The 20879-nt window shown below is 44.6% G+C and overlaps 1 protein-coding gene across 3 annotated transcripts; it reads right to left on the bottom strand.

Annotated features, from left to right (window-relative positions):
* On the bottom strand, nt 1–20875 carry NUDT5 (nudix hydrolase 5). 3 transcript variants are annotated; one of them, XM_040248476.1, is made up of 10 exons: nt 20706–20875; nt 13991–14095; nt 12515–12582; nt 7139–7188; nt 5744–5851; nt 4115–4210; nt 3455–3556; nt 2022–2030; nt 1836–1889; nt 1–240 (listed from the first exon to the last, which is right to left on the bottom strand). In XM_040248476.1, the coding sequence occupies exons 2-10, from the start codon at nt 14048–14050 to the stop codon at nt 131–133; spliced, it is 657 nt and encodes a 218-aa protein (XP_040104410.1). In that variant the 5' UTR covers nt 14051–14095; nt 20706–20875; the 3' UTR covers nt 1–130. The 3 variants fall into 3 exon arrangements, 2 of the variants coding, with proteins under 2 accessions (XP_040104410.1, XP_040104411.1); XM_040248477.1 differs by lacking the exon at nt 1–240 and adding an exon at nt 247–404; XR_005722505.1 differs by having other exon boundaries at nt 1836–3556; nt 20702–20873.
* Between the last annotated feature and the right edge of the window lie 4 nt (nt 20876–20879).

The raw sequence follows: 20879 nt of genomic DNA, 5'->3' as shown, positions 1-20879 counted from the left end.
TGCATTCTGTGTTGTTTTATTTTAAGAAAAAGCTAATTTCAAATCTCCATTACAACTAAGCTGATTATGAAGTCTCAGTGAAGGAGGCCTGGTGTCCTGTTTACAAAAGGACGGCTACTGTCCTTCGGCCTTAAAACTTCAGGAAGGGCACCTCAAACGGCTTCGTGTTTGCGTGTTTCAATGCCAGAGCGTAGGAATAGACTCTGGCGTCCACCGTCAGATGTTCTTCAGCTATCAGAGCTAGAGGAGGTGAAGAGCATAAGTCAGATAACCAAGTCGAAAACGGATAATACCCCTTACCAGGCAGCCAGCGTTCACTGAGCAGCCACTGTGTGCCGTTCCTGTGCTGGGTCCTGGTGGTAATGGTGATGAACGAGACACTTCCTGCCTTCAGGGATCTTACTCTAGCGGAAGAACACAGCATGTAATAGCAGGATTATGTCTCCAGCATGAGACAAGAACAAGGAAGAATTGGAACAAGAAAAAAGACAGAAGAGCACATAAGCCAGGTGATGATTTTAATGTGGAAACAGCGACGCTTTTAAGTTTACAGATCCATCCATCACCTCGTGGATGGCTCACTGCAGGGTTCTGCTGCTCTAAACCACCCAGCGATGACGACTCACGCTTTCTCTCCACTGTCAGGGACACACGTGTTCCACGTGGAGGTGAAGCTGTGTATTCAGAGGGACTGGAGTGAGGTCTCAGAATCAGACCTCAAGGGGCTTTCGTGAGGACTTCTGTTTTACTCAGATGGCAGTCTGCCCCTTGTTCCCCAGCCACTTGCTCAGCAACAAGCTCAGAGACCGTCTGACCCTCCAAGACATGGTTCCGTCCTGCTCATCTGTGCCAGCTGGGGGTGGGGGAACGCTGAAAACTATCCTCATAGCAAACTGGGCTCCAAAGGCCTTCTTGCCCACTTCCCAAAAGTAACTTGCTGAATATGAATAAATAATGATTACTATATTGTGATGCTAGTAAAGCTGGCTAGTAAAGGGGCTTTCTTTGCCCCGCCCACTTCTATATCTACAGATTCCTCTCCACCCTCCTCAACATTCTGCCCCCCACAAGGCTGGAAGGGAAGTTAGCTGGAAAGAAGAGGAAGGAATTTTTTAAGGTTTATTATTCTAATATAAAAAAAGAAAGCATAATAGACCATAACCTTCCAGCATCTGTGTGGCAACATTATCCCGTTTAGTTTTACTCCTGGCTTCTCAGAGGCAGGGGCTGTCTTACTGTTCCCATTTAATGAGAAAAGCAAAGGGACTTGTTCCAGGTTGTAAGTAATACACAGTCAGCTGAGCCTCAACCCAGTCTGACCTGTGGGCCTCAGAGCTGTGCTGCCCGTGCCGGTGGCCATGACTCTGACTTGACGTGGGATGTTTTGTTATTTTCAAATGCTCTGCCACCCGGAAAGGAGACCTCACAGGTCACCTGCAGTTTTATAACAGCCTCTAGGTATTTCATGAGGAAGAGCAAGGAAACAATTATGTTTAGCACTCCATTTGTTGGGGTTGCTGCTCAGTCGCTTCAGTCGTGTCCGACTCTGTGCGACCCCATAGACGGCAGCCCACCAGGCTCCCCTGTCCCTGGGATTCTCCAGGCAAGAACACTGGAGTGGGTTGCCATTTCCTTCTCCAATGCATGAAAGTGAAAGTGAAGTCGCTCAGTGGTGTCTGACTCTTTGCGACCCCATGGACTGCAGCCCACCAGGCTCCTCCGTCCATGGGATTTCCCAGGCAAAAGTACTGGAGTGGGGTGCCATCACCTTCTCCTTTGTAGGGGTTAGGGGTGGGAAAAACAGAGAAAGTCAGGTGATAATCAAGAGTGCTTACCCTCAAGTCTATTCAGCAGGTCATTCTTTGGTAAGGAAATTACTTCCACAAATTCTAAACAAACAAAGTACAAGTGAAAACAGAGCCAGACACCAGGTGAGCCCACCCGAGCAACTCACGATGCCTCAGCCACTCCCGCTGCAACATGCGGCGCACAAGGTCAGCCCCCGGGGTGAGACGACGTACCTCCATCTCCTGAAAACACACAGTAGAGGACATTTCAGCAAGGCCCAGAGTGGTCAAACACTGCATGGCTTTTGTGCAAGACATGACAAGGCTACAAGCATTTAACAGAAACCTTGGTCTCTACTAATTCCATTTATAAACATGGTTAAAGGAAAAGAAATCCCAACAGTACAAGTTATTCTTCTCCAAATCAAATGTTTTAATAGCCAAGTTTAAAGCATATTCTGTGAGATATATATACACATTTGTATATGTATTTTTAAACTGTTAAAACATATATAACATAAAACTTACCAATTTGACCATTTTTGAAGGTACCAATTCAGTGGCATTGAACACATTCACATTGCTGTGCAATCATGAGAACATTTTCATCATCCAGTAAAGAAAGGTGGTGCCCACTGAATAAGAATTCCCCATCCCCCACTCCTTAGTGACCTTGATTCCACCTTGTCTCTATGAAATAGGTAGGTATCATAATATACAGGTATCTCCTATCAGTGGGATCACACAATATTTGCCCTCCTGTGTCCAGCTTAATTTCACTGAGCACAATGCTTTCAAGCTTCATGTATCAGCCTGCTTCACTGCTTTCTGGCTGAATAATATTCCACTGTTAGAATGGGCCACGTTTGGTTTACCCCTCTGTTAATGGACACTTGGGTTGTTTCCACCTTTGGGGTATTGTGAGTGATGCTGAATCACGTATCTATTGGAGCCCCTGCTTGTGATTCTTCCGGGGATTCACCTAGGGGTGGAATTGCTGGGTCACAGACTTAATTCCATGCGTAACTCTCTGAGGAACTGCCAAACTCTTCCTCAGCATGTTACATCTACTGGTTTGAAAATTGAGCACTTCGAATTAGCTGCAATGGGAACCTGGCAACAGTGAGGAACTGAAAGGGCCGGGAAGTGGAAGACCTCCACTCTAACACATGAAGTATGGTGCAGTCTGTATCATCACCACCTTCCACGGGGCCGGGACAGCACGTGGAAATGACAGGCATTATGGCCTCTGAATCCAAGCCTGCTGAGAAACATGGGGCAAAGAATTTCCCCAAAGCATCACTAAACATGGAACTCAATAAGGCATAGGTAATATGGTGCTGTGCCATAGCATTCCTCCCATTCTTACAGTATAGATGGGAGACAGAGATCAGAGTGATTCTGAAAATTTTCATTGTTTACTATTTAAGTGGGAATAAACACCATACAGAAAACATGAAATACATAATTTAACATTTTATATAAAGCATAAAAATCAAGGATGTGCTGTGAGAAAAGTGTTAAATATACAAGATTAGAAAAATAGCCAAGTGTGCCGACGAAGCATCTGTGAAAAGACCATTATTCTGTTAATAAAAGTCAAACTGGCAGTATGTTAAGATATCAGTGCAGTGCAACCACTCTCGATGCAGCCAGTCCACACGTACCTGGCTTTGGCTTAGGCCTTACATTTTCAGCGTCATCTCCGTTGATAGTGACGGTCACGATGTGTGCGGTACAGTTTGACAAGCCTGGATCCATGCACACAGCTGGGGAGAGAGGCAGCGGGTCACCTTTCCGGACTCTAGTGAGATGTCATTCATCACTGAACTGTCTCTGGAGGAAGAGTCAGCTTGTGACTCATCGTTGACATGGAAGTCACATAAGAGAACTAGTTTCTCCTATTTGCTTAGTACACACGCTGCTGTCAGGCTGCAAAGCACATGTGTAATCAGTAGTCATTTATCCCCCGAGTTCCTGAGGGAAGTTTGATAAGTCTGAGGAGTTAGAGATAAAATCCTTTCACATCAAGAAAGTCCCTCACTAACAAGTGTGGCATGTGGGTGAGACAAGTAATAAAGCTTAGAATGTGGAAACCCTGAAAGGCACCCTAATTTTTCTCCAATTTCCGGTCATTTTTTTTTCAGCTGTGCTCTCATGGTGGGGAGGGGGAAGCAATTCACTTACAGATGACTAGCCTTCATCTAGGCTGTCTTCAGGGAATTAGAAACCATCTGAATTCCCAACATAAAGAACAGCCAAAGAATCAATCCTTTCACACCCAGAACAATCGACCATTTGGCTGGTTTTGTGGCAGTAGCACAAACCTGGAGAGCATTCAGCAATATCGCCCTTGTAGCCAGTTTCTTCCTCGAGCTCTCGAAGAGCAGCTGCTTCCGGGCTTTCGTTGTCATCGATGAGACCTGCAAGTCCCAGGCACGTGAGAGGCGGGACAGGGAACCCCCTGCTGCTGAGCTACGTGCCAAGAACCAAGAGGTCTGGGAAAAGTGGGCGTGCAGATAAAACTGCCTCAGGTTCTGATCCACTATAGAAAAACTAAAGGCAGAAGAATACTCTGGGCAGATTTAGGAAGTTCTGCTTCTCGTGTTTAGCGCTAGATGCCTCTGTGAGCACCTCAGTATCAGCGCTGCGGTACAGCATGACCTCCTGCGCTGGTGGATTCAGCTAGGTGCGGCCAGCAGGGGTTCTGGACGAGTCACGTGACCACAGTGCAGGGATGGGGACAGTGTTACCCGTCTTGCTTTCCTCCCTCAGAGCTACGTGGAGGCCCTGTAGGGAATCACCAGTTGTAAATGTCTCCCGGGCAGGAGAAGATGGGAAAGGAGGGAAGCAAAGGCCAGGGGCTGGCGTGCGGGAAGATGCAGGTACCACTAGTTCACTGTGAGGACAACAGCAGCATAGCAAGCCCTTTTTTCTGAAAGGAATTCTAAAAATGCCAAGAACAAGTGAACATGGGTTAGTCAATTCCTTTTTTTCTTTTTTAAACTAAAATGGCGTATTTGTTCTATTTTTGGCTGCACTGGGTCTTCACTGCAGCACGTGGGCTTTCTCTACTTGCAGCAACTGGGGGCTACTCTGGCTGTGCTGCAAGGGCTTCTCACTGCAGTGGCTTCTCCTGCGGCCAGCTCCCAGGCTCTAGAGTGCAGACTTCAGAAGAGCTGGTGCATGGGCTTAGCTGCTCCACAGCACGTGGGATCTTCCTGGACCAGGGCTTAAACCCCTGTCCCCTGCACCGGCAGGTGGATTCTTAACCAGTGGGCCACCAGGGAAAGTCCCTCAATTACTTTTAAAGTTATTTCTTCAGTGAAATGGCAAGGAAATGAGAAAGAAAATAAACCTGTTACTTAATGTGTTATTATGAGATGCACTGCAAATATAGAACTTAAACCACTAACAAGAAACGAGACCTCATCTCTTCAGACGGAAACAACCCAATGAAGCCCTAGAATATGTACTGCATTCAATTTTAGATACATTCTGTAACAACTGAAAAAATACTCGAGGTGAAATTAAGACAATTTCCTAGGCCTGCTTAGATATGGGAGGATCACGGTATCTTTTCCATTCAGTTTTTAAAGAGCTGGGCGTAGTCACTGCGTAAATTTGCCAGAGGTAGATTGCGGGTGATGGAAAATGAAATACTTTTGACAAATTAAGGAAAAGCAATGACTCAAAAGAGGCTATAAAGAATGAGAAAGCATGTTGCTAAGAGGAGGGCAGGTGGCCTGGAAAAGTGAGCTGTGACACCTCCATGGATTTGCAGATCACTGGGGTGTGGCCTGGAGGCACGTCAGTGCATGAGTGGTTTTGTTTTACTTGAAACCACATGGACAGATGAAAAGCTGTTAAATATTTAAACACCACTGTCCTCAGGCTCTGCCTGGGCTTAGTCCCACTGTCCCCCAGGGGCGATTCTCCACCGTGTTGTTACTCACCTGCGGGGAATTCAAGGCAGTAGCCCCCCATTGGGGGTCGGAACTGCTTCACCAGAATGATGCATTCGTAGTGAAGGGTTCTCTGCAACACAGGGATGATTGCCACACCTGCCAGCAGGAAATAAAACCAGGGAAACCCCAGTGGAAGGTCAGCAACACCAGTGACTTCTGTTTAGAGCAGTCTAACTGAAAACCCACCTTTTAAGAAACACTGCAGCTAAAGTCTTTCTTGTATTTGCTGCTAGTAATAGGAAGTTAATTTAAGCTATAATGCTGGCAGTTAACTTTGGAAGTTATTAAGAAAAACAAGGAAAAAAGAATGACACTTCCATGTTGTTTAATTTTCTTTTTTATAAAATAAAACTTTATTTTATAAAAGATTTTTATTGTCACGATTTCTTTAAAATAAAATCACAACTAGAAGTAAACATTTAGCCCAGGGTCCAAGACAAAATTTCAGTCTCTATGAACCTCTGTGGAGACCATTTCTCACCCAGCTGCAGCCAGGCGGCCACTGAAGTTATGTTCATCTGTGCTCTTAGATTTCCTTTAAGCAATAAAGAGAGTAAGTTCCATTGTTCATGGTATATGCCAGCTACACTGAGCTTTATTGTTTTAGGATAAAAGGCCTTTTCTCCCAAGTTATTTGGCCTTCACACCAAACCAAACCCAAAGGCCCCTGGATTCTGGAAAACACAACCGCTCGGGAGGATCATTCGGCTCCTCTTACTTTCCCAGCATGAAAACACAGCAGCTGCAGCAGCTACTCTGTCTGCTTCTAGGAAAACCAGAACACAGAACAAAGTGGAAAAATAAAAGGGAAAAATGAGAAAGACCTATTGCCCAACTTCCCCTAGACCAGAGGTGGTTTTCAGGACTATTTCTGGGATATTCGTAGCCAAAGCATTCATGCCTGGAAGGGAAGGTGGACTGAAAGAATAGCCTTTCCCTAACTCATTGCCTCATTTCCTCAAAGCAAGTGGTCACTACTATAAAGCACACAGCAGTGCCAAGTAAGATTTCCAAACTAAAGGCTCTCACCTAGATGCTCTGTCCAGAAGACAAGGGGATTTCTAGAAGTCGTAACACATCTAGCCACAGTGTGTGGTTTCAACTTACACTGACTTATGCTTGGCTCTGAGCAGGATTACATCTTCCCTTCAGAAACACTGTTCTGAGCCTATGTAACAGGAACCAGAAGTTACTTATAAAGAAAGCTCGATTTAGTTATACAGAGTTGCAAACAGAACACCAGAGTTAAGGATGAAAGATCATATGTGAAGACAACCCTGCTCTGAAGTCACGGTTATAGTAAGAAACCATCCTACCCGCAGCGCCCACACTCATGTGTAGGGACTTGCTCTGGGGAAAGTTCTAACAGGTCTGCACTCATACCATCAGCCGACTGGCCTTTCCTGGTTGTCCGCTTCACGGTCTCCCACGTTCTGTTCGGGCAGAGAAGAAAAGTCAAAAGCATTAGTGCTGAAGAGGAGACTGTTCTTAGGTCTTGTGTGTGGAACCGCACCTTACAAGTTCGGAGCATGCACACGTGCTGAGGATAATGGCCAAGAACACCACGCAGTAAAGAGCGGTGTTGAAAACAGAGCCAACTGTGCTTTCCCACAGCTTCAAAAATTACCAAGGAAATCCACTGCTGACCACAACTAACCCTCTGCCTCTGAATGGACAGCCTGCTCGTCACTTGAGCTGCCTTTCCAATCAGCTCCCAAGTCATTTACTTGAAACGCTTCAGTTTGGATCACGGATCTGTGGTGAGCAGCACAGCTGGTGATCAAGCTTTGAAGGCCACGAAGCAGTCAGGGCCAATCCCGCCCCTGTGCAAATTCCAAAGGACACTCTGCGTCATGCGAACCACTGAGACAGTTATGTACAGGGGAGATTTTAACACCAGTGACCCTGAACACTCAATTTAAGAAGTTTACTATTTACTAACTGAGGAATTAGTCCTCTTAGGTAAGTGCTCTGCTTTGCATCTGTGAGATACCATCTAAGAGGAAAACGTTCCCCAGAAGAACAGGTGGGGTGAGGGGTCCCTGGTCCCCTCGTAGGGCCTTGTTCCCGACCAGCTATTTGTCTCAGGGGACCTGGTACTGACAACCCCGTTACTGGCACAATCCTGCTGTTTAAAGGGGGCTGGGGAATTTCTTCCTCACTCTCAAGCCTTCAATAGAGAAAAGCAGCAGTTAGAGATGGGGGTAAGGAAGCAAACAATTCTGGATTTAAAAGAAGGAAGACCTCTGAGTAGGCCCAGGGGGAGAAAGGCGTCCACACCTGATGTTGGTCTCCCTACAGTGAGAGTGAGTATAAGAGCTGCTCCTCAGAGTAACCCTCATACCTTTTATCCGGTTGTCCTTAAGGCGCAGACCTTGCCACATTTCTATGAAAAAATGTCAGATATTTAATCCAGTTTAAAAAAAAAAAAAAACTTCCTGTAAACTAGATCTTTTAGTATTGCACCCAAGTTCTACATGGCAAATATGTCAAAATGAACGTGTGACAATCAGCAGGACCACCAACTCACAGCTGCCAACATTCCTGTTAGTAGCAGGAAGCCAACCAACAAGCCATTCTGATCAGTCAGCAATACAGGTCGCAAGAGACAGAACACCTGTTGGCCCAGTCCTCTCTCGGTCTCTTAGGGCTAGTCCTAAAGACTGAAGGAGATAGCAGGGAGAAGCACTGAAGGTCCCATCCCAAACACTAGGAACAAGGGAAGCAGAGAGAGGAGCGTCATTATAGTGGTTAAGATGAGGTAAATGAGCAGTACGGAGCCACAAAATAGATATGTATTTATTAGAAATCCTAGAATAAGAGCAGAGAAGGTGATGGCACCCCACTCCAGTGCTCTTGCCTGGAAAATCCCATGGACAGAGGAGCTTGGTAGGCTGCAGTCCATGGGGTTGCAAAGAGTCGGACATGACTAAGCAACTTCACTTTCACTTTTTGCTTTCATGCACTGGAGAAGGCAATGGCAACCCACTCCATTGTTCTTGCCTGGAGAATCCCAGGGACGGGGGAGCCTGGTGGGCTGCCGTCTATGGGGTCACACAGAGTCGGACACGACTGAAGCGACTTAGCAGCAGTACAAGAATGTCCCTGAGAGCTCCAGTCATCTCAGAGGGACTCGGAGAGGAGAGCTGTCCACCTAATTAGAAACTCCGTGTCTCCACTTGGTCATTGGGTGACCCCACAGTCGCGACCTCTTGGTGACTGTTTTCTCACCTGTAAAGCCAGGGAACTGAGAGTACGTTGTCTTAACAGTCTCTGGTAGCTTTAGAATTCTGATTCTGGTTGACTTGTTATTTGGTCGCTAGGTTGTATCCGACTCTTCTGCGACCCCATGGACTATAGCCTGCTAGGCTCCTCTGTCCATGGGATTCTCCAGGCAAGAACACTGGAGTCGATTGCTGTTTCCTTCTCTGGGGGATCTTCTTGACCCTGGAATCGAACCCACGTCTCCTGCACTGGCAGGCAGATTCTTTACCAGAGCACCTGGGAAGCCCTCCAGTTGAGTTACTGTTTTTAATATTTGTTATAGGAAAGCCTGTTTCATTTTCTTCCCTCTAGGCAACCAACTCCAAGAGGTAGGCAGGACACCAGAGTGAGCTCAGCTCTGTCTTGAATGCCGATAAAGAGGCATAAAATCAACATCTCTCCCCAGATCAATTCCATACCCTCGTCCATCAAAGAGTGGGACAAAGAATTCTCTAGCTGCAGTTTTATTTTGTACATGCAGTATTTTATAAATGTATAGATCATAGTCGGCTTTAAGCACTCTGAAGCCTGACAATCAGGTATGAGATGTTAATGTCTCACATGAGAGCTTCTGGAGGCCACAGGGAGCCCTGTGCATGAAAGGATGGGAGAAATGTGGTGTCAGTAGGCTCATGGTGTGGAGTTTTGGAGACCCCAGAGCCCACACCCCCTGCTGGAGGACAGTCTCCAGAGGTTGAGACCAAATTGTGAGTACCTGGAAACAGGTCCCACGTGATTCCGAAGCACATCCCTGATGAAGTGAGGATGGGGAGCAGGTGCAGAGCTGGGGGGGTGACGATCAACAAGTACCCTTCACACTGGCCAGTGTCAAGGGCTCTATTTTGTGCCATAAGCTTAACTCAACAAGAAAGAGAACCAAGCTGATCCAGGTAGGCTGGGCTCTGAGCTCTGGCTGCGTTTTCACAAGTGTAAATGCACCTGTCATGTCACTGAGGCCTGGACCTCGTGGCGTCTCTGGCCTAGTCCTGCACAGCCGGCTCACTGCTCTGTGGATGGGGCGAGCTGCGATCAGCTTTCTCACCTTGGGCTGGACCGTGCTATGGACATCTTAATGTTCCCCACAGCTCTCCAACACTGGACCTTGTTACTATTCTTTGCTACTTTAGTACATATAGTTAAAAGTTATGAAAACCACCAGCAAGTCCACGTACTTTAACACTTGCTGGGAGCCAGTATGGGGAATCGCTCCCGTGGCAAAGGTCATGAGGAAAGGGGCCTGACAAATGCAAAGGTGGGATCAGGCCTCAGGGGTCCCCCTGGATTTTCTCAAGCATCTACCCCCCAAACCAGAGTCTGCCTGCTTTACTGTGTTATGCTTTCCACCTACTCTTCTAACATTAGAGGGGGCCTGTCCCCCCACCACCTTTTTCTGGAAAAAGTTAATTTAGAGCTTTTAGATAATAAATCTCCTGGGCATAAGACTGTTTCAATCCAAAAACCCCTCTGATGGCTTTCTAGCCTGCCTGACAGGTTTGTCCGGACTCTTACAGCTTGCACATGTGATTATTTGCGGCCTGCTGACTGCGAGAGGCACAGGAAGCTTAAAACATCCTAGGAATGTAGGGGCTTCCGAGGAGTCAAAATCATTAAAATAGAACTGATTAAGGGTTTCATTGTTGAGCCAATACTTGCTGCCAAGTTTTTGTATCTTTTATTTGTAGATATAGTTGGTATGTAGAAAAAAACAGGTAGTAGCCCTGGCATTAGCAACATTAGATCTTTAAGTACTTTCTTTGTTATAACCCACTGCACCTTTGCTCTACAGGAATGTAACTTTATTTAGTACTTTGAGGGTGATGCAGAGTAAAGAAAAAACACTTCAAGGGAAAATGAGTTTTCTGGTTGATAAGACATTTATCTAGGAAAAGAGCCATAAAAATGTTAACAGGCCCCCTGGCCAGAAGATGATGTAAAACCACCTGAGACCTTTTGTATACGGGAAGGTATGCAAAAAGAAAGCCCGGTCTCAATAAAGGTCAGGACTGCTGCCCCTGCATAACTGTGCATATTCCATTATTTCTTTATGTACAATTTGGGGTATATAAGCTGCTTTTGAAAATAAAGTTGTGGGTCTGGCACCAATGCTTGGCTCCCCCATGTCGTTCTTTTCTCCCTTTTCAGGCTTAATTCCCGTCTGGAACACAGAGGCTCTCCGTGTCTACTTATTTGCCCTGGCTTCTAAGACCCAAGCGAGAGGGAGCCCAGGGCAGGGCACCCTCTGCTATTCAAGCGGGCGCCGGTGGCCTATGTAGACGGTGTAAGCCCCTTGTCTCGGAGCTTTATTGGTCTCCTGTGTAAACCAAGGAATACAGCCTCTTTTCTCCTCTATTTTCTCACCTCTCTCTCACTACACTATTCTTCCCTAATCTCTCTTTATATCTCTAAATAAATAAATCTCTCCTCGCCGACTCCGTGCCCACTTCGAATTACCCTGGATCCACTGGGGCTGGACCCCGGCAAACACTGATGAGAGATGTATTATTACCTTATGAAGAAATTCTGTATTTTTATTTGATCACTTAGAAAACAGTTTTTATATTAATGAATTTATATCATATAACCTGGATACTAAATTAAGCAAAGTTTTCATACTTTCTCATTCTCCTTTTTCTATTTCACTAAGTAAATGTTTATTTTAACACATTTTTCTCGATAGATATTAAAAAAAATGCTGAAAAGGAAAGTTGGAAAAAAGACCAGTCACATAGCTGCCTTTAATATTTTGCTACAGTTTTCTTTCTAACCTTTTCTTACACATTATTTGGCAGAGTTTAAAAAGCATTAAAAAAAGCATATATCCAATTTCCTATTTTCTTATCAGCTTATGAACTTTTCTCATACTACCAGGTTGTCTTCATGATCTGCTTTGGAGATGGCTGTACAGTTTTTAACCAAGTAAATACACTATAATAATCATTTTTCTCTTTTTAAGATGTTTAGATGTTATTTTTAAGATGTTCAATTTGTCCTTTAAAATAATTGCGATGGAAATTTTTTCATGCACAGATCTGACTGCAAATAATTTTCTTAGCACAGTATCAAGACACTACAGGGGCCAGACTCCAGCAACTCCCTCTCCACTCCCACATTTCTTTATGGCAATTGGTATTTGCTTTATAAAACTTTCCCCCTCAACTTACCTTTCCGTGAACAAGTATAAGCCTGCACATTTTATCCCAAACCCAGCAGTGTTTTCTCTTACATTCTAATTCAGAAATGAAAAAACTGGTTTAAGACAAGGAAATAACCTATACTGTTATTATTCTGCTGCTTTATCAGCTGAAATTAGGCTTGGCCCAAAAGTTTTAGGTTCACCCTAATCTACTTGAGAATGGTATTAAAACAGCTCAACTAGATTCTTTAAGACAGAGCTTACAGTGAGGAAAAGATCAACGTTTATGCCAAATACTAAATAATAGAGACCCCAAGAGCCCAAAGCCTAAGCATTTTACAAAAAGAAAAAAATTAGTTTACCTTGTTTTACCAGTAGGATCTCTGTAAGTTGTTTTTTCAAGTTTGACCCATTTTCCTTCTGAAATTAACTAAAAGGAAATCATACAGTAAGTTGGGAAACTTTTAAACCGAGCTGTTTTTAATTTTTTTATCCTTTCAAATTTTTTGTGGCTCTCAATGATGATATTTCCCCCCTCAAAATCTGTGTCCAAGTTTTCAGTTCAAAGTAGTAAAAGCTGTTTTTCCAATGGTGGACCTGCTGTTCTGTGGAATTCTGGAGGTAGGACTGAGAACTGGAAAGAGAACTCATGAATTCTGGGGTGGGGGCAGGTCTGAGGAGGAAGGGGTTTTCTGGGATGCTCCCAACCTTCTCTCCTCCAACCTGCGGCCAGTCACACAGGTGTGTTTCAGGGTGTGAAACTCAGTGGCATCTGACTGCCAATGACTACACAGCAAGCCAACTCCAGGGACACCGTGGCCAACGAGCCCATCCCCTATAGTGACAGGGGTTTACCAGCCAGCCGGAAGGGCACCCAGCAGCATTCCACTGAGACGCCGAGGAGGTTAGGCGGCCAGGGCTGCCTCACCTACAGACCACACTGAGTGAGTGCAAAGGTTCCCTGTGGACATAAAGCCTTTTTCTAAGTATTCTATCGTTCACTTGTCTTCTATCGTTCACTTGTCGCCAGCAGCAACCTAATAATTATTTAGCAGATCTGTTCACAGACAACACAGAAATACTTTTAAATCAAAAAGAATTCCAGAAAGGTGTCAAGCTCAAAGTTTCAAAGATGAAGGATTTAAAGTTTGTCCTCTGCAATGGTTCTTGCAGGAAGAGACTTTTTAAAAGGTAAATTGGATAACATGCAAGACATATTCTATACGTTAGTTGTGGAATTTAGACCACAACTAACAACTTGGGTTTTTCTTGTCCTTAAGCATGCATATTGAGGCCACAAATAGCTAACCTATGTGATATTTAGGACAAAATGTCTAAGCCTTAAAATTCATCTATGATTTATTCTTCTATCCAGGGAAGCTTTCAATGAAAACTCAATCAACAAGGTCCTACTGTACAGCACAGGTAATTATATTCAACATCCTGGGATAAACCATATGAAAAAATATGAAAAAGATGTGTGTGTACATATATATATTTAACTGAATCACTCTGCCATATAGCAGAAATTCACCCAACACTATAAATCAACTATACTTCAATAAAAACTAAATTTAAAAAGATAAGTAAAAATTGAGAGTTTTAAAAATCAACAGTTGAAACCCACTTTAAAAACAGCCTCAATTTCACTAATACATATAATGAAGAGACACCACTGCTACCACACAAGAGTGAAGTGTTCCTGAGTCCTTAAAAGGAGCAGGAAATATGTTTAAAAACTACCTTGAAGAATTAAAAACAATCAGTTGAAACTGCAAAGTTTTTATAACTCAGCTTTATGTGGCAAAGGGGAAGGGAAGTAAAAAGACAACGTATACCTCCTCTGAGATAATAGACTGTTCGGTATTTCGAGAAGAACCTGCTGTTTCTTGTTCCATTTTCAAACTAGTTGATCTTTACAGTCCACAGGCAAGAACTTCGCGCTATAAGAGAATGAAACTGGTTTAGGCTACATTAGTTTTTCTGAATTACACATTTGTCCACAGGTCACTGGTCAAAGTATTTACTTAAATGGGGGAAAAACCGGGGTCATCAAAGCTGCGTTCCTCTGCTGAAGGTGGGGGAGAGCTGCCAGCTGCCCCGAGGTGGAGACGGGACAGGAAATGCAAGGCCTCGGGAACAGCCAGGAAAGAACAGGAAGCGGCCCAGTGAGACCAGCCCACGGCCTGCCGTGCCTGAGGTCTTCAGAAGACACTTTCCAAGGAGAAACAAAACAAAGACTGTTTGTCATGCCCCATGCCCGCCCCTCAACTGCCATCCCTTATCAACCCTTTACAGTGAGACTTTGTATAACATGGGCTGGCTGCTTCTCTTTCCCATTTATCTCTGTGTTAAATGTATATACCATTTTAATTGAAAACTGCATAGTTCAGTGGCCCATCCAAAGTTTCCACCTGCATCAAAGTCACAGCTGCACAAAAGGAGTTAACCAGAAGCACAATCTGTTAGCAGAGAGCCCCGTCCCGGTGGCTGTGGGCCACGACTTCTGTTGTCTCTCTTGCGCATCCCCTCAATTCCTGTATTCTGAATGTCTGGAAATCTTTTTTCTACCCCCAAAGTTGATTGATAACCTGGCTGCAGATACAATTACAGGCTGAAAATCATTTTTGGAGACCCTGCTCAGTGTCTTGCTTCTGAGAAGCAAGCTAGGCTGCTGAGAAATCTGGAGTCACTGATCCTGGATCCCCTTCGATGTGACCCCGTGTTCCTCCTCTGGAACCCACGGTTGTTGATGTCCAATGATGCTGATGTCACTTGTAGAGGATTCCAGTGGGTCCTTTCAACCTGGAAACTTCATTCTGTGCTTCCTTTTATTTTTAAATAGTCATTTACTTGACTTTGCTGGGCCTTGGTTGCGGCATGTGGGATCTAGTTCCGTAACCAGGGATGGAACCCGGGCCACCTGCACTGGGGCATGGAGCCTTAACCACCAGACCACCAGGAGCCTCCCCATTCTGTGCTTCCTGAGCTGAGTACTTCACGATAATCTCCTCTCTGTTTTCTCTGTTCTCTCTTTCAGGAAATAATACTTAGCTGTTGGACTTCCTGAACTGATCCTGTCTCAGTAACAAAGTAGTAAGCTACATGCATGTTGAGATATTTAGAGACCGTCCCACATGTTAATTCTATGAATACAACAAAAGAAAACAGGCAGCTGTTCCTTTAAAAGTAACCCAGATGGTAATTATTAAGTGAACTTTTAACTGGCATTGATTTAGATCAGACAAACAGTTCACATTATTATAGACAATTAAAGTGGCAGGCTGCCTTGGAGGAAAACGTACCACAAGTTAGTTACTACTTGTCTGCACCTGAGTGCTCCACACCCCAAGGAGAGAACTTTATCCACCAAGATTTTTATCTTCTCGATTTCCATTCCCTTCTATTTATAACATATATGTCAGAGAAGGAAAACTTCTCCCCCTTTTAGTTCTGACACTTAAGAGAAAGTGACTCTCAGGCAACCAAGCAACTCCATTCAGTGCACAACAAAGTCTGTCTTGAATGGTACAAAACATTTGGATTAAGTCAAAACATTTACCTCCTTTTAAAGTGACTCTGACCCAAGCTTCTTAAAAGTAGAGAACTGTAGTCCTCAGAGGTACAAGCACCACCAGAAGGGCAGACAGGAAGAGCCAGACAAACTAATTTTCTCTATGAAAAGATTCTCAATCTGGATCCCCAGCAGACAAAATGGTCAGTAACACATAATTTAGAAAAGCACAGAGGTCCTCCCCTGACCCCCACGTGAGTATCTTTAGGGGCAAAAGACATCATCTAGTTCCTTCAGATTTACAGGGAACTTCAAGGTATTTGCGTTATCTGCTGAGGCCCCTTATGTTTCTCTTTACAGCTGCCCTCAGATCTGCAAAGACTGTTGATGAGCTGAAAAACTAAAAAAGCCCTATTCTCATCCACTACTCATCTAACCAAGTTAGCTAGATTCAGACACAAAATAGTCCCAGCAGCAATCAAAAATCGACCCTTGATTGGCAAATGCTAGAAAAAAAGCTAGAAGCAGTTGTTTCAAACGGATTTTATTTTTAAATGTTTAAGCTAGAATGTGAGAGGTCTAGAAAAACAAAAAACAAACTCCTGACATAAATTACAAAAAAAGAAAGAAAAAAAGTGGGTAATAGGGCTGGGTAATTACCTGGAATGCAATCAGCCCCAAGGGGAAACAGCTATCTGTGGCAATCTATTGACTGTGTTAAAAAAAAAGGGGGGGGGGATTTAAGAGTGGTTTCAGAAAAATACTCTATAGTGCTCGATTCCCAAAATGTCCATGATTATGAAACCACCTCAAAAATATTATTGAAACAAAAAGAGTATTACTCTCAGCACCATTTCAATCAGGGCCAGAAGCTGAATGGTGCAGTGTGGGGCTGGTCACCACAAACAGATTTGCAGAAACCAGTCAGCGTTCTATGCTTGGTTGCACCTCAGGCTCTCTCACACAGCCAGAGAGCTTTCCTAAGGGACTCCATGCTATTTCGAGATTTAAAAGTTTAATTCAAATTGTATCCACTTCATTAGCTAGAACTGAAGGTCATCTACATTTTGCCCGTAGGTGTATATTATACATAAAATAACACAAAAACTTCCTTGTACCATGGACAGAGGAGCCTGGCGGGCTACAGTCCATGGGGTTGCAAGGAGTGGGGTATACAGCTGAGCGAGTAGGCACACAGTACACCTAATGTTGAGTGTTCTAATTCACATAATATGTTTTCACCTACTCTGGTTAAAGAGGTGATGGTCTATGATGTGCCAGATGTATGATTTTTCCAGGGCACAAAAACTGAGGGAAAATGTCACAGGATTCTTAGAATTCCTGTACAGTGGTGGGCAGCAGTGTCAAACTAGCTCTGTGAACCTGGACAGTTCAAAAGTTCAAGTGTATTCCAAGTACAAAGTGACCACGATTCCTGCCCCCAGGGGACACTACACTTGAGCACACAAACAGCCATAAAGGCAAATGCCTGCCAGAAAGACAATGTCATGCCAGGCTGTTTTAAAGGAGGCACAAGTCACATCCACTCGGGAGGCAGGGGAAATAGTAAAGACTTTTAAAAAAGGTGACTGTTAAAAGGCAGCTTGGTACTAAGCTATGATCTAGAGACTAAGAGGGCTGGGAAAGCACTCTGAGAGGAGGGATCCAAATGAACAAAAAGATACTGACTGGGAGAAGGGTTGAAAATTTACAGCAAGCTCTGTGGCTCTCAACCTTTCCCTCCCTACTTCCTCCCAAAAGAAAGCCAAAAACAATCCCTTGTGTAAGGGATGATGTTAACATTTATAAACACATTTCCAAGGGCTTTGGCTGGACACCCACCCTTTTCCCCACATTTGCTGACAAACAAAGCACTCAACAACCCTAACTGGCACATCACAAACTCCTGCTGCTGTGCATGTTCCTCTTGGGGTCGGGAGAGAGAGAAATGACCACCTTTTCACAACAGGTGGATTACCAAGTTCAGCAAGAGTAAGATTCAAGAAGTCAAACTGAGATTCTCAGAAGCCAGACTGTAGAGTATGCACCTAGGCTCCTCATCATTCAATTATTACCATACCCAAGTCCCTGCAATTTGCTGAGGTTGCAAAGTGAAACAAAAATCAGAGCAAGAAATCACACACTGGTTAATCTCCCCTAGCTAATAGCTGAATATTGTAAATACCACCTATACTCAATCAGGCAGTTTTATAGATAAAGAAATCAATAAGGCAGCTTGAAAGAAATTAAGTCGGAGATCAATTTTTGCAAAAAATTACTTTGTGTTGATAGATATATCTAAGATACCATTCTAAGTAAGATTCCATTCTAAGTTCTTTCAGAATAATTACAGAAAAACCACTTGATTTATAATGAACAAAACATCATTAATGTAGTTACATTTAATATTCTTGGTTATAATTATAAAACTTCAAAATTCTTAGCTTTTTAAAGGATTATATATATGTTGTTGTAGGTCACTAAGTCGTACCTGATTCTCTGTGACCTCATGGACTGCAGCACAAGGACGGCTTCCCCGTCCTTCACCATCTCCTGGAGTTTGCTCAGATTCATAACCTTTGAGTCAGTGATGCTATCTAACCATCTTATCCTTTGCCGTCCTCTTCTCCCTTGGCCTTCAATCTTTCCTAGCATCAGGGTCTCTTCTAATGAGTCAGCGCTTCGCATCAGGTGGCCAAAGTATTGAAACTTCAGCATCAGTCCTTCCAATGAATATTCAGGGTTGATCTTGCCATCCAAGGGACCATCAGTACTTTTCTATGTATGTATGTGTATATATATATATTGGGGAGGGGGGTGGCGCTGCATTGCAGGGCAATCAGGGATCTGACTTGTGCGCTCTGCTGTGGAGTCTTAACCACTGAACCACCAGCGAAGTCCCTGAAAATAACATTTTGATCAGTACTTCTTTTGTACCATCTATCGTAAAATTTTGGTATCTACCTCAGATGGGTTTGCTTTAAGTGAGTTCTTTGCTGACAACGATTATCCTTACATGAAGAAAACTTCCTGTAGTTATTTTGACCATAAAGGAAAGCCACTCAAAGTATTCTTTCGTTTTTCAGTAGGTGTAGGGGTTGGATGGGCAGGAAAGGAACTAACATTTTACTGAAATTATACTACTTGACGATTTTTGATCATTTATCAGGTGATTTAAAATCATTACATTTAGTTCTGGTTAAGCAAGAGTGAACTGACTGTACTTACTCTTCGGAAAGTTAATTGGTTATAGTCATATGGCATAAGACCAGTGAAGGACCTCTTGTAATAACCCAGAAAAGAGAGAACACAGGTTTGGACTACAGTGGAGCAACAGTGAGCAAACAGATTAATTCCTTGCAGATGAGACTTTTTGCTTTTCTTAAAACAGTTTCTGGGGATGCCAAAGCTAATTCTAAGAAGGAGAGGATCTTAGAGGAAACTGGGAGAAAGGGGTGGCGCAAGTTCAAATTTGGACACACTGAGTTTGAGATGCTGGTAAGATATTCAAGTGGAGAAAACCAGCAGGCAGTTGGAAATACTAACCTACAATACGAGCCACGTTATGGATTCAGAGAAGGAAATGTTTTTTCATTATTTCATTTGGAATTAAGTCAATAACCCTCCCCCCATCACTTTGCCTACTTTGCAACTGAACAACAAAGGTGGGTCAGTAAGCAAGTGCTATTTTAAGCAGATATCCAAAATGTGTGCCCTTAGGCAAAGGTGCCTGGGGACAGGCACAAGGTAGGCAACTCTAAGAAGCAAGGTGAAGGTGAAAGTTGCCCAGTCGCGCCTGACTCTTTGTGATTCCATGGACTGTAGCCTGCCAGCCTCCTCTGTCCACAGAATTCTTCAGGCAAGAATACTGGAGAGGGTTGCCATTACCTTCTTCAGGTGATCTTCCCCATCCAGGGATCCAACCCGAGTCTTACGCATTGGCAGGCAGGTTCTTTACCGTCTGAGTCACCAAGGAAGCCCGTAAGAAGTAAGGTTAGGTTTAAAAGGTGTTTCTCAGCACCTCGTTAAACTTTTTAAAGTACTCTACATTTTGGTCGCCTTCTGATACTTTCTTGCAGAAGGAAAAGAACACAGACAATAAGGTAATAGGGGAGGAAGAGGAGGAAAAAAGAATGTTATTACAAATTCGACTAGTATTCCTTATGGTCTTATGAATCCAGCACGGTTTGGGTACGGATACAATAGGGCTGTGTTTTTGCAAGCTGCTACGTTTAAGAGGATGGAATAAATGAACTTGACGCTCAAAAGCGACACCTCACCTCACCTCACCCCTCCTTTCCTCTGTCCTCCAAATTTACCTCCTCTTACAACTTGGACTGCAAGGAGATCCAACCAGTCCATTCTGAAGGAGATCAACCGTGGGATTTCTTTGGAAAGAATGACGCTGAAGCTGAAACTCTAGTACTTTGGCCACCTCATGCGAAGAGTTGACTCACTGGAAAAGACTCTGATGCTGGGAGGGATTGGGGGCAGGAGGAGAAGGGGACGACCGAGGATGAGATGGCTGGATGGCATCACGGACTCGATGGACGTGAGTCTGAGTGAACTCCGGGAGTTGGTGATGGACAGGGAGGCCTGGCGTGCTGCGATTCATGGGGTCGCAAAGAGTCGGACACGGCTGAGCGACTGAACTGACTGACTGATTGACACCGTCCAAAGTCTGACTCCCGGGATCGCAGAGACGGGGCTCTTTCCCTCTCGTTCATAGCCTTCCCCCCGAGCCAAGCGGGGGCCGTGACTCCCTTTGCAGATGCCTCCACCGCGGCACTCACACTAACATCACACTGTGATGTTGGCAGTTTTCCGGACTCCTAGGAGCCCAGTTCTTCCACCCTAGTCCCTGGTTTGCCTCTGAACTTGCCCCCCTCCTCCCACCTCGCCTCTTTCCGCGCCTCGCGGACGCAAACCGGGTCCGCAGCCCGGTACGAGCGCGCGGCTGTCCGCCTGCTCCAGGTGTGCTCCCCCCGTCTCCCCGCCAGGAACCCCTGCACGTGAGTGGCCCGCGCCCAGTTACCTACTCCCTGGCGTGCGACGAAGGGATGCGGACTCCTTTAGGAAGCGGGAGGAAAGGAGAAAGCACGGGTCCGAGGAAACGACGCTCAGGACATGCAGCTCTACTGCACGAGTCGCAGCCGCACCTCGCGGCCAAATGAGACGGAGGATGCGCGCTCGGCCCCTCGCGGCACCCGTAG

This window comes from Oryx dammah, unplaced genomic scaffold, assembly GCF_014754425.2.
Source record: "Oryx dammah isolate SB20612 unplaced genomic scaffold, SCBI_Odam_1.1 HiC_scaffold_10, whole genome shotgun sequence".
NCBI lineage: Eukaryota > Metazoa > Chordata > Mammalia > Artiodactyla > Bovidae > Oryx > Oryx dammah.
This window is presented reverse-complemented; position numbering and strand designations above follow the sequence as displayed.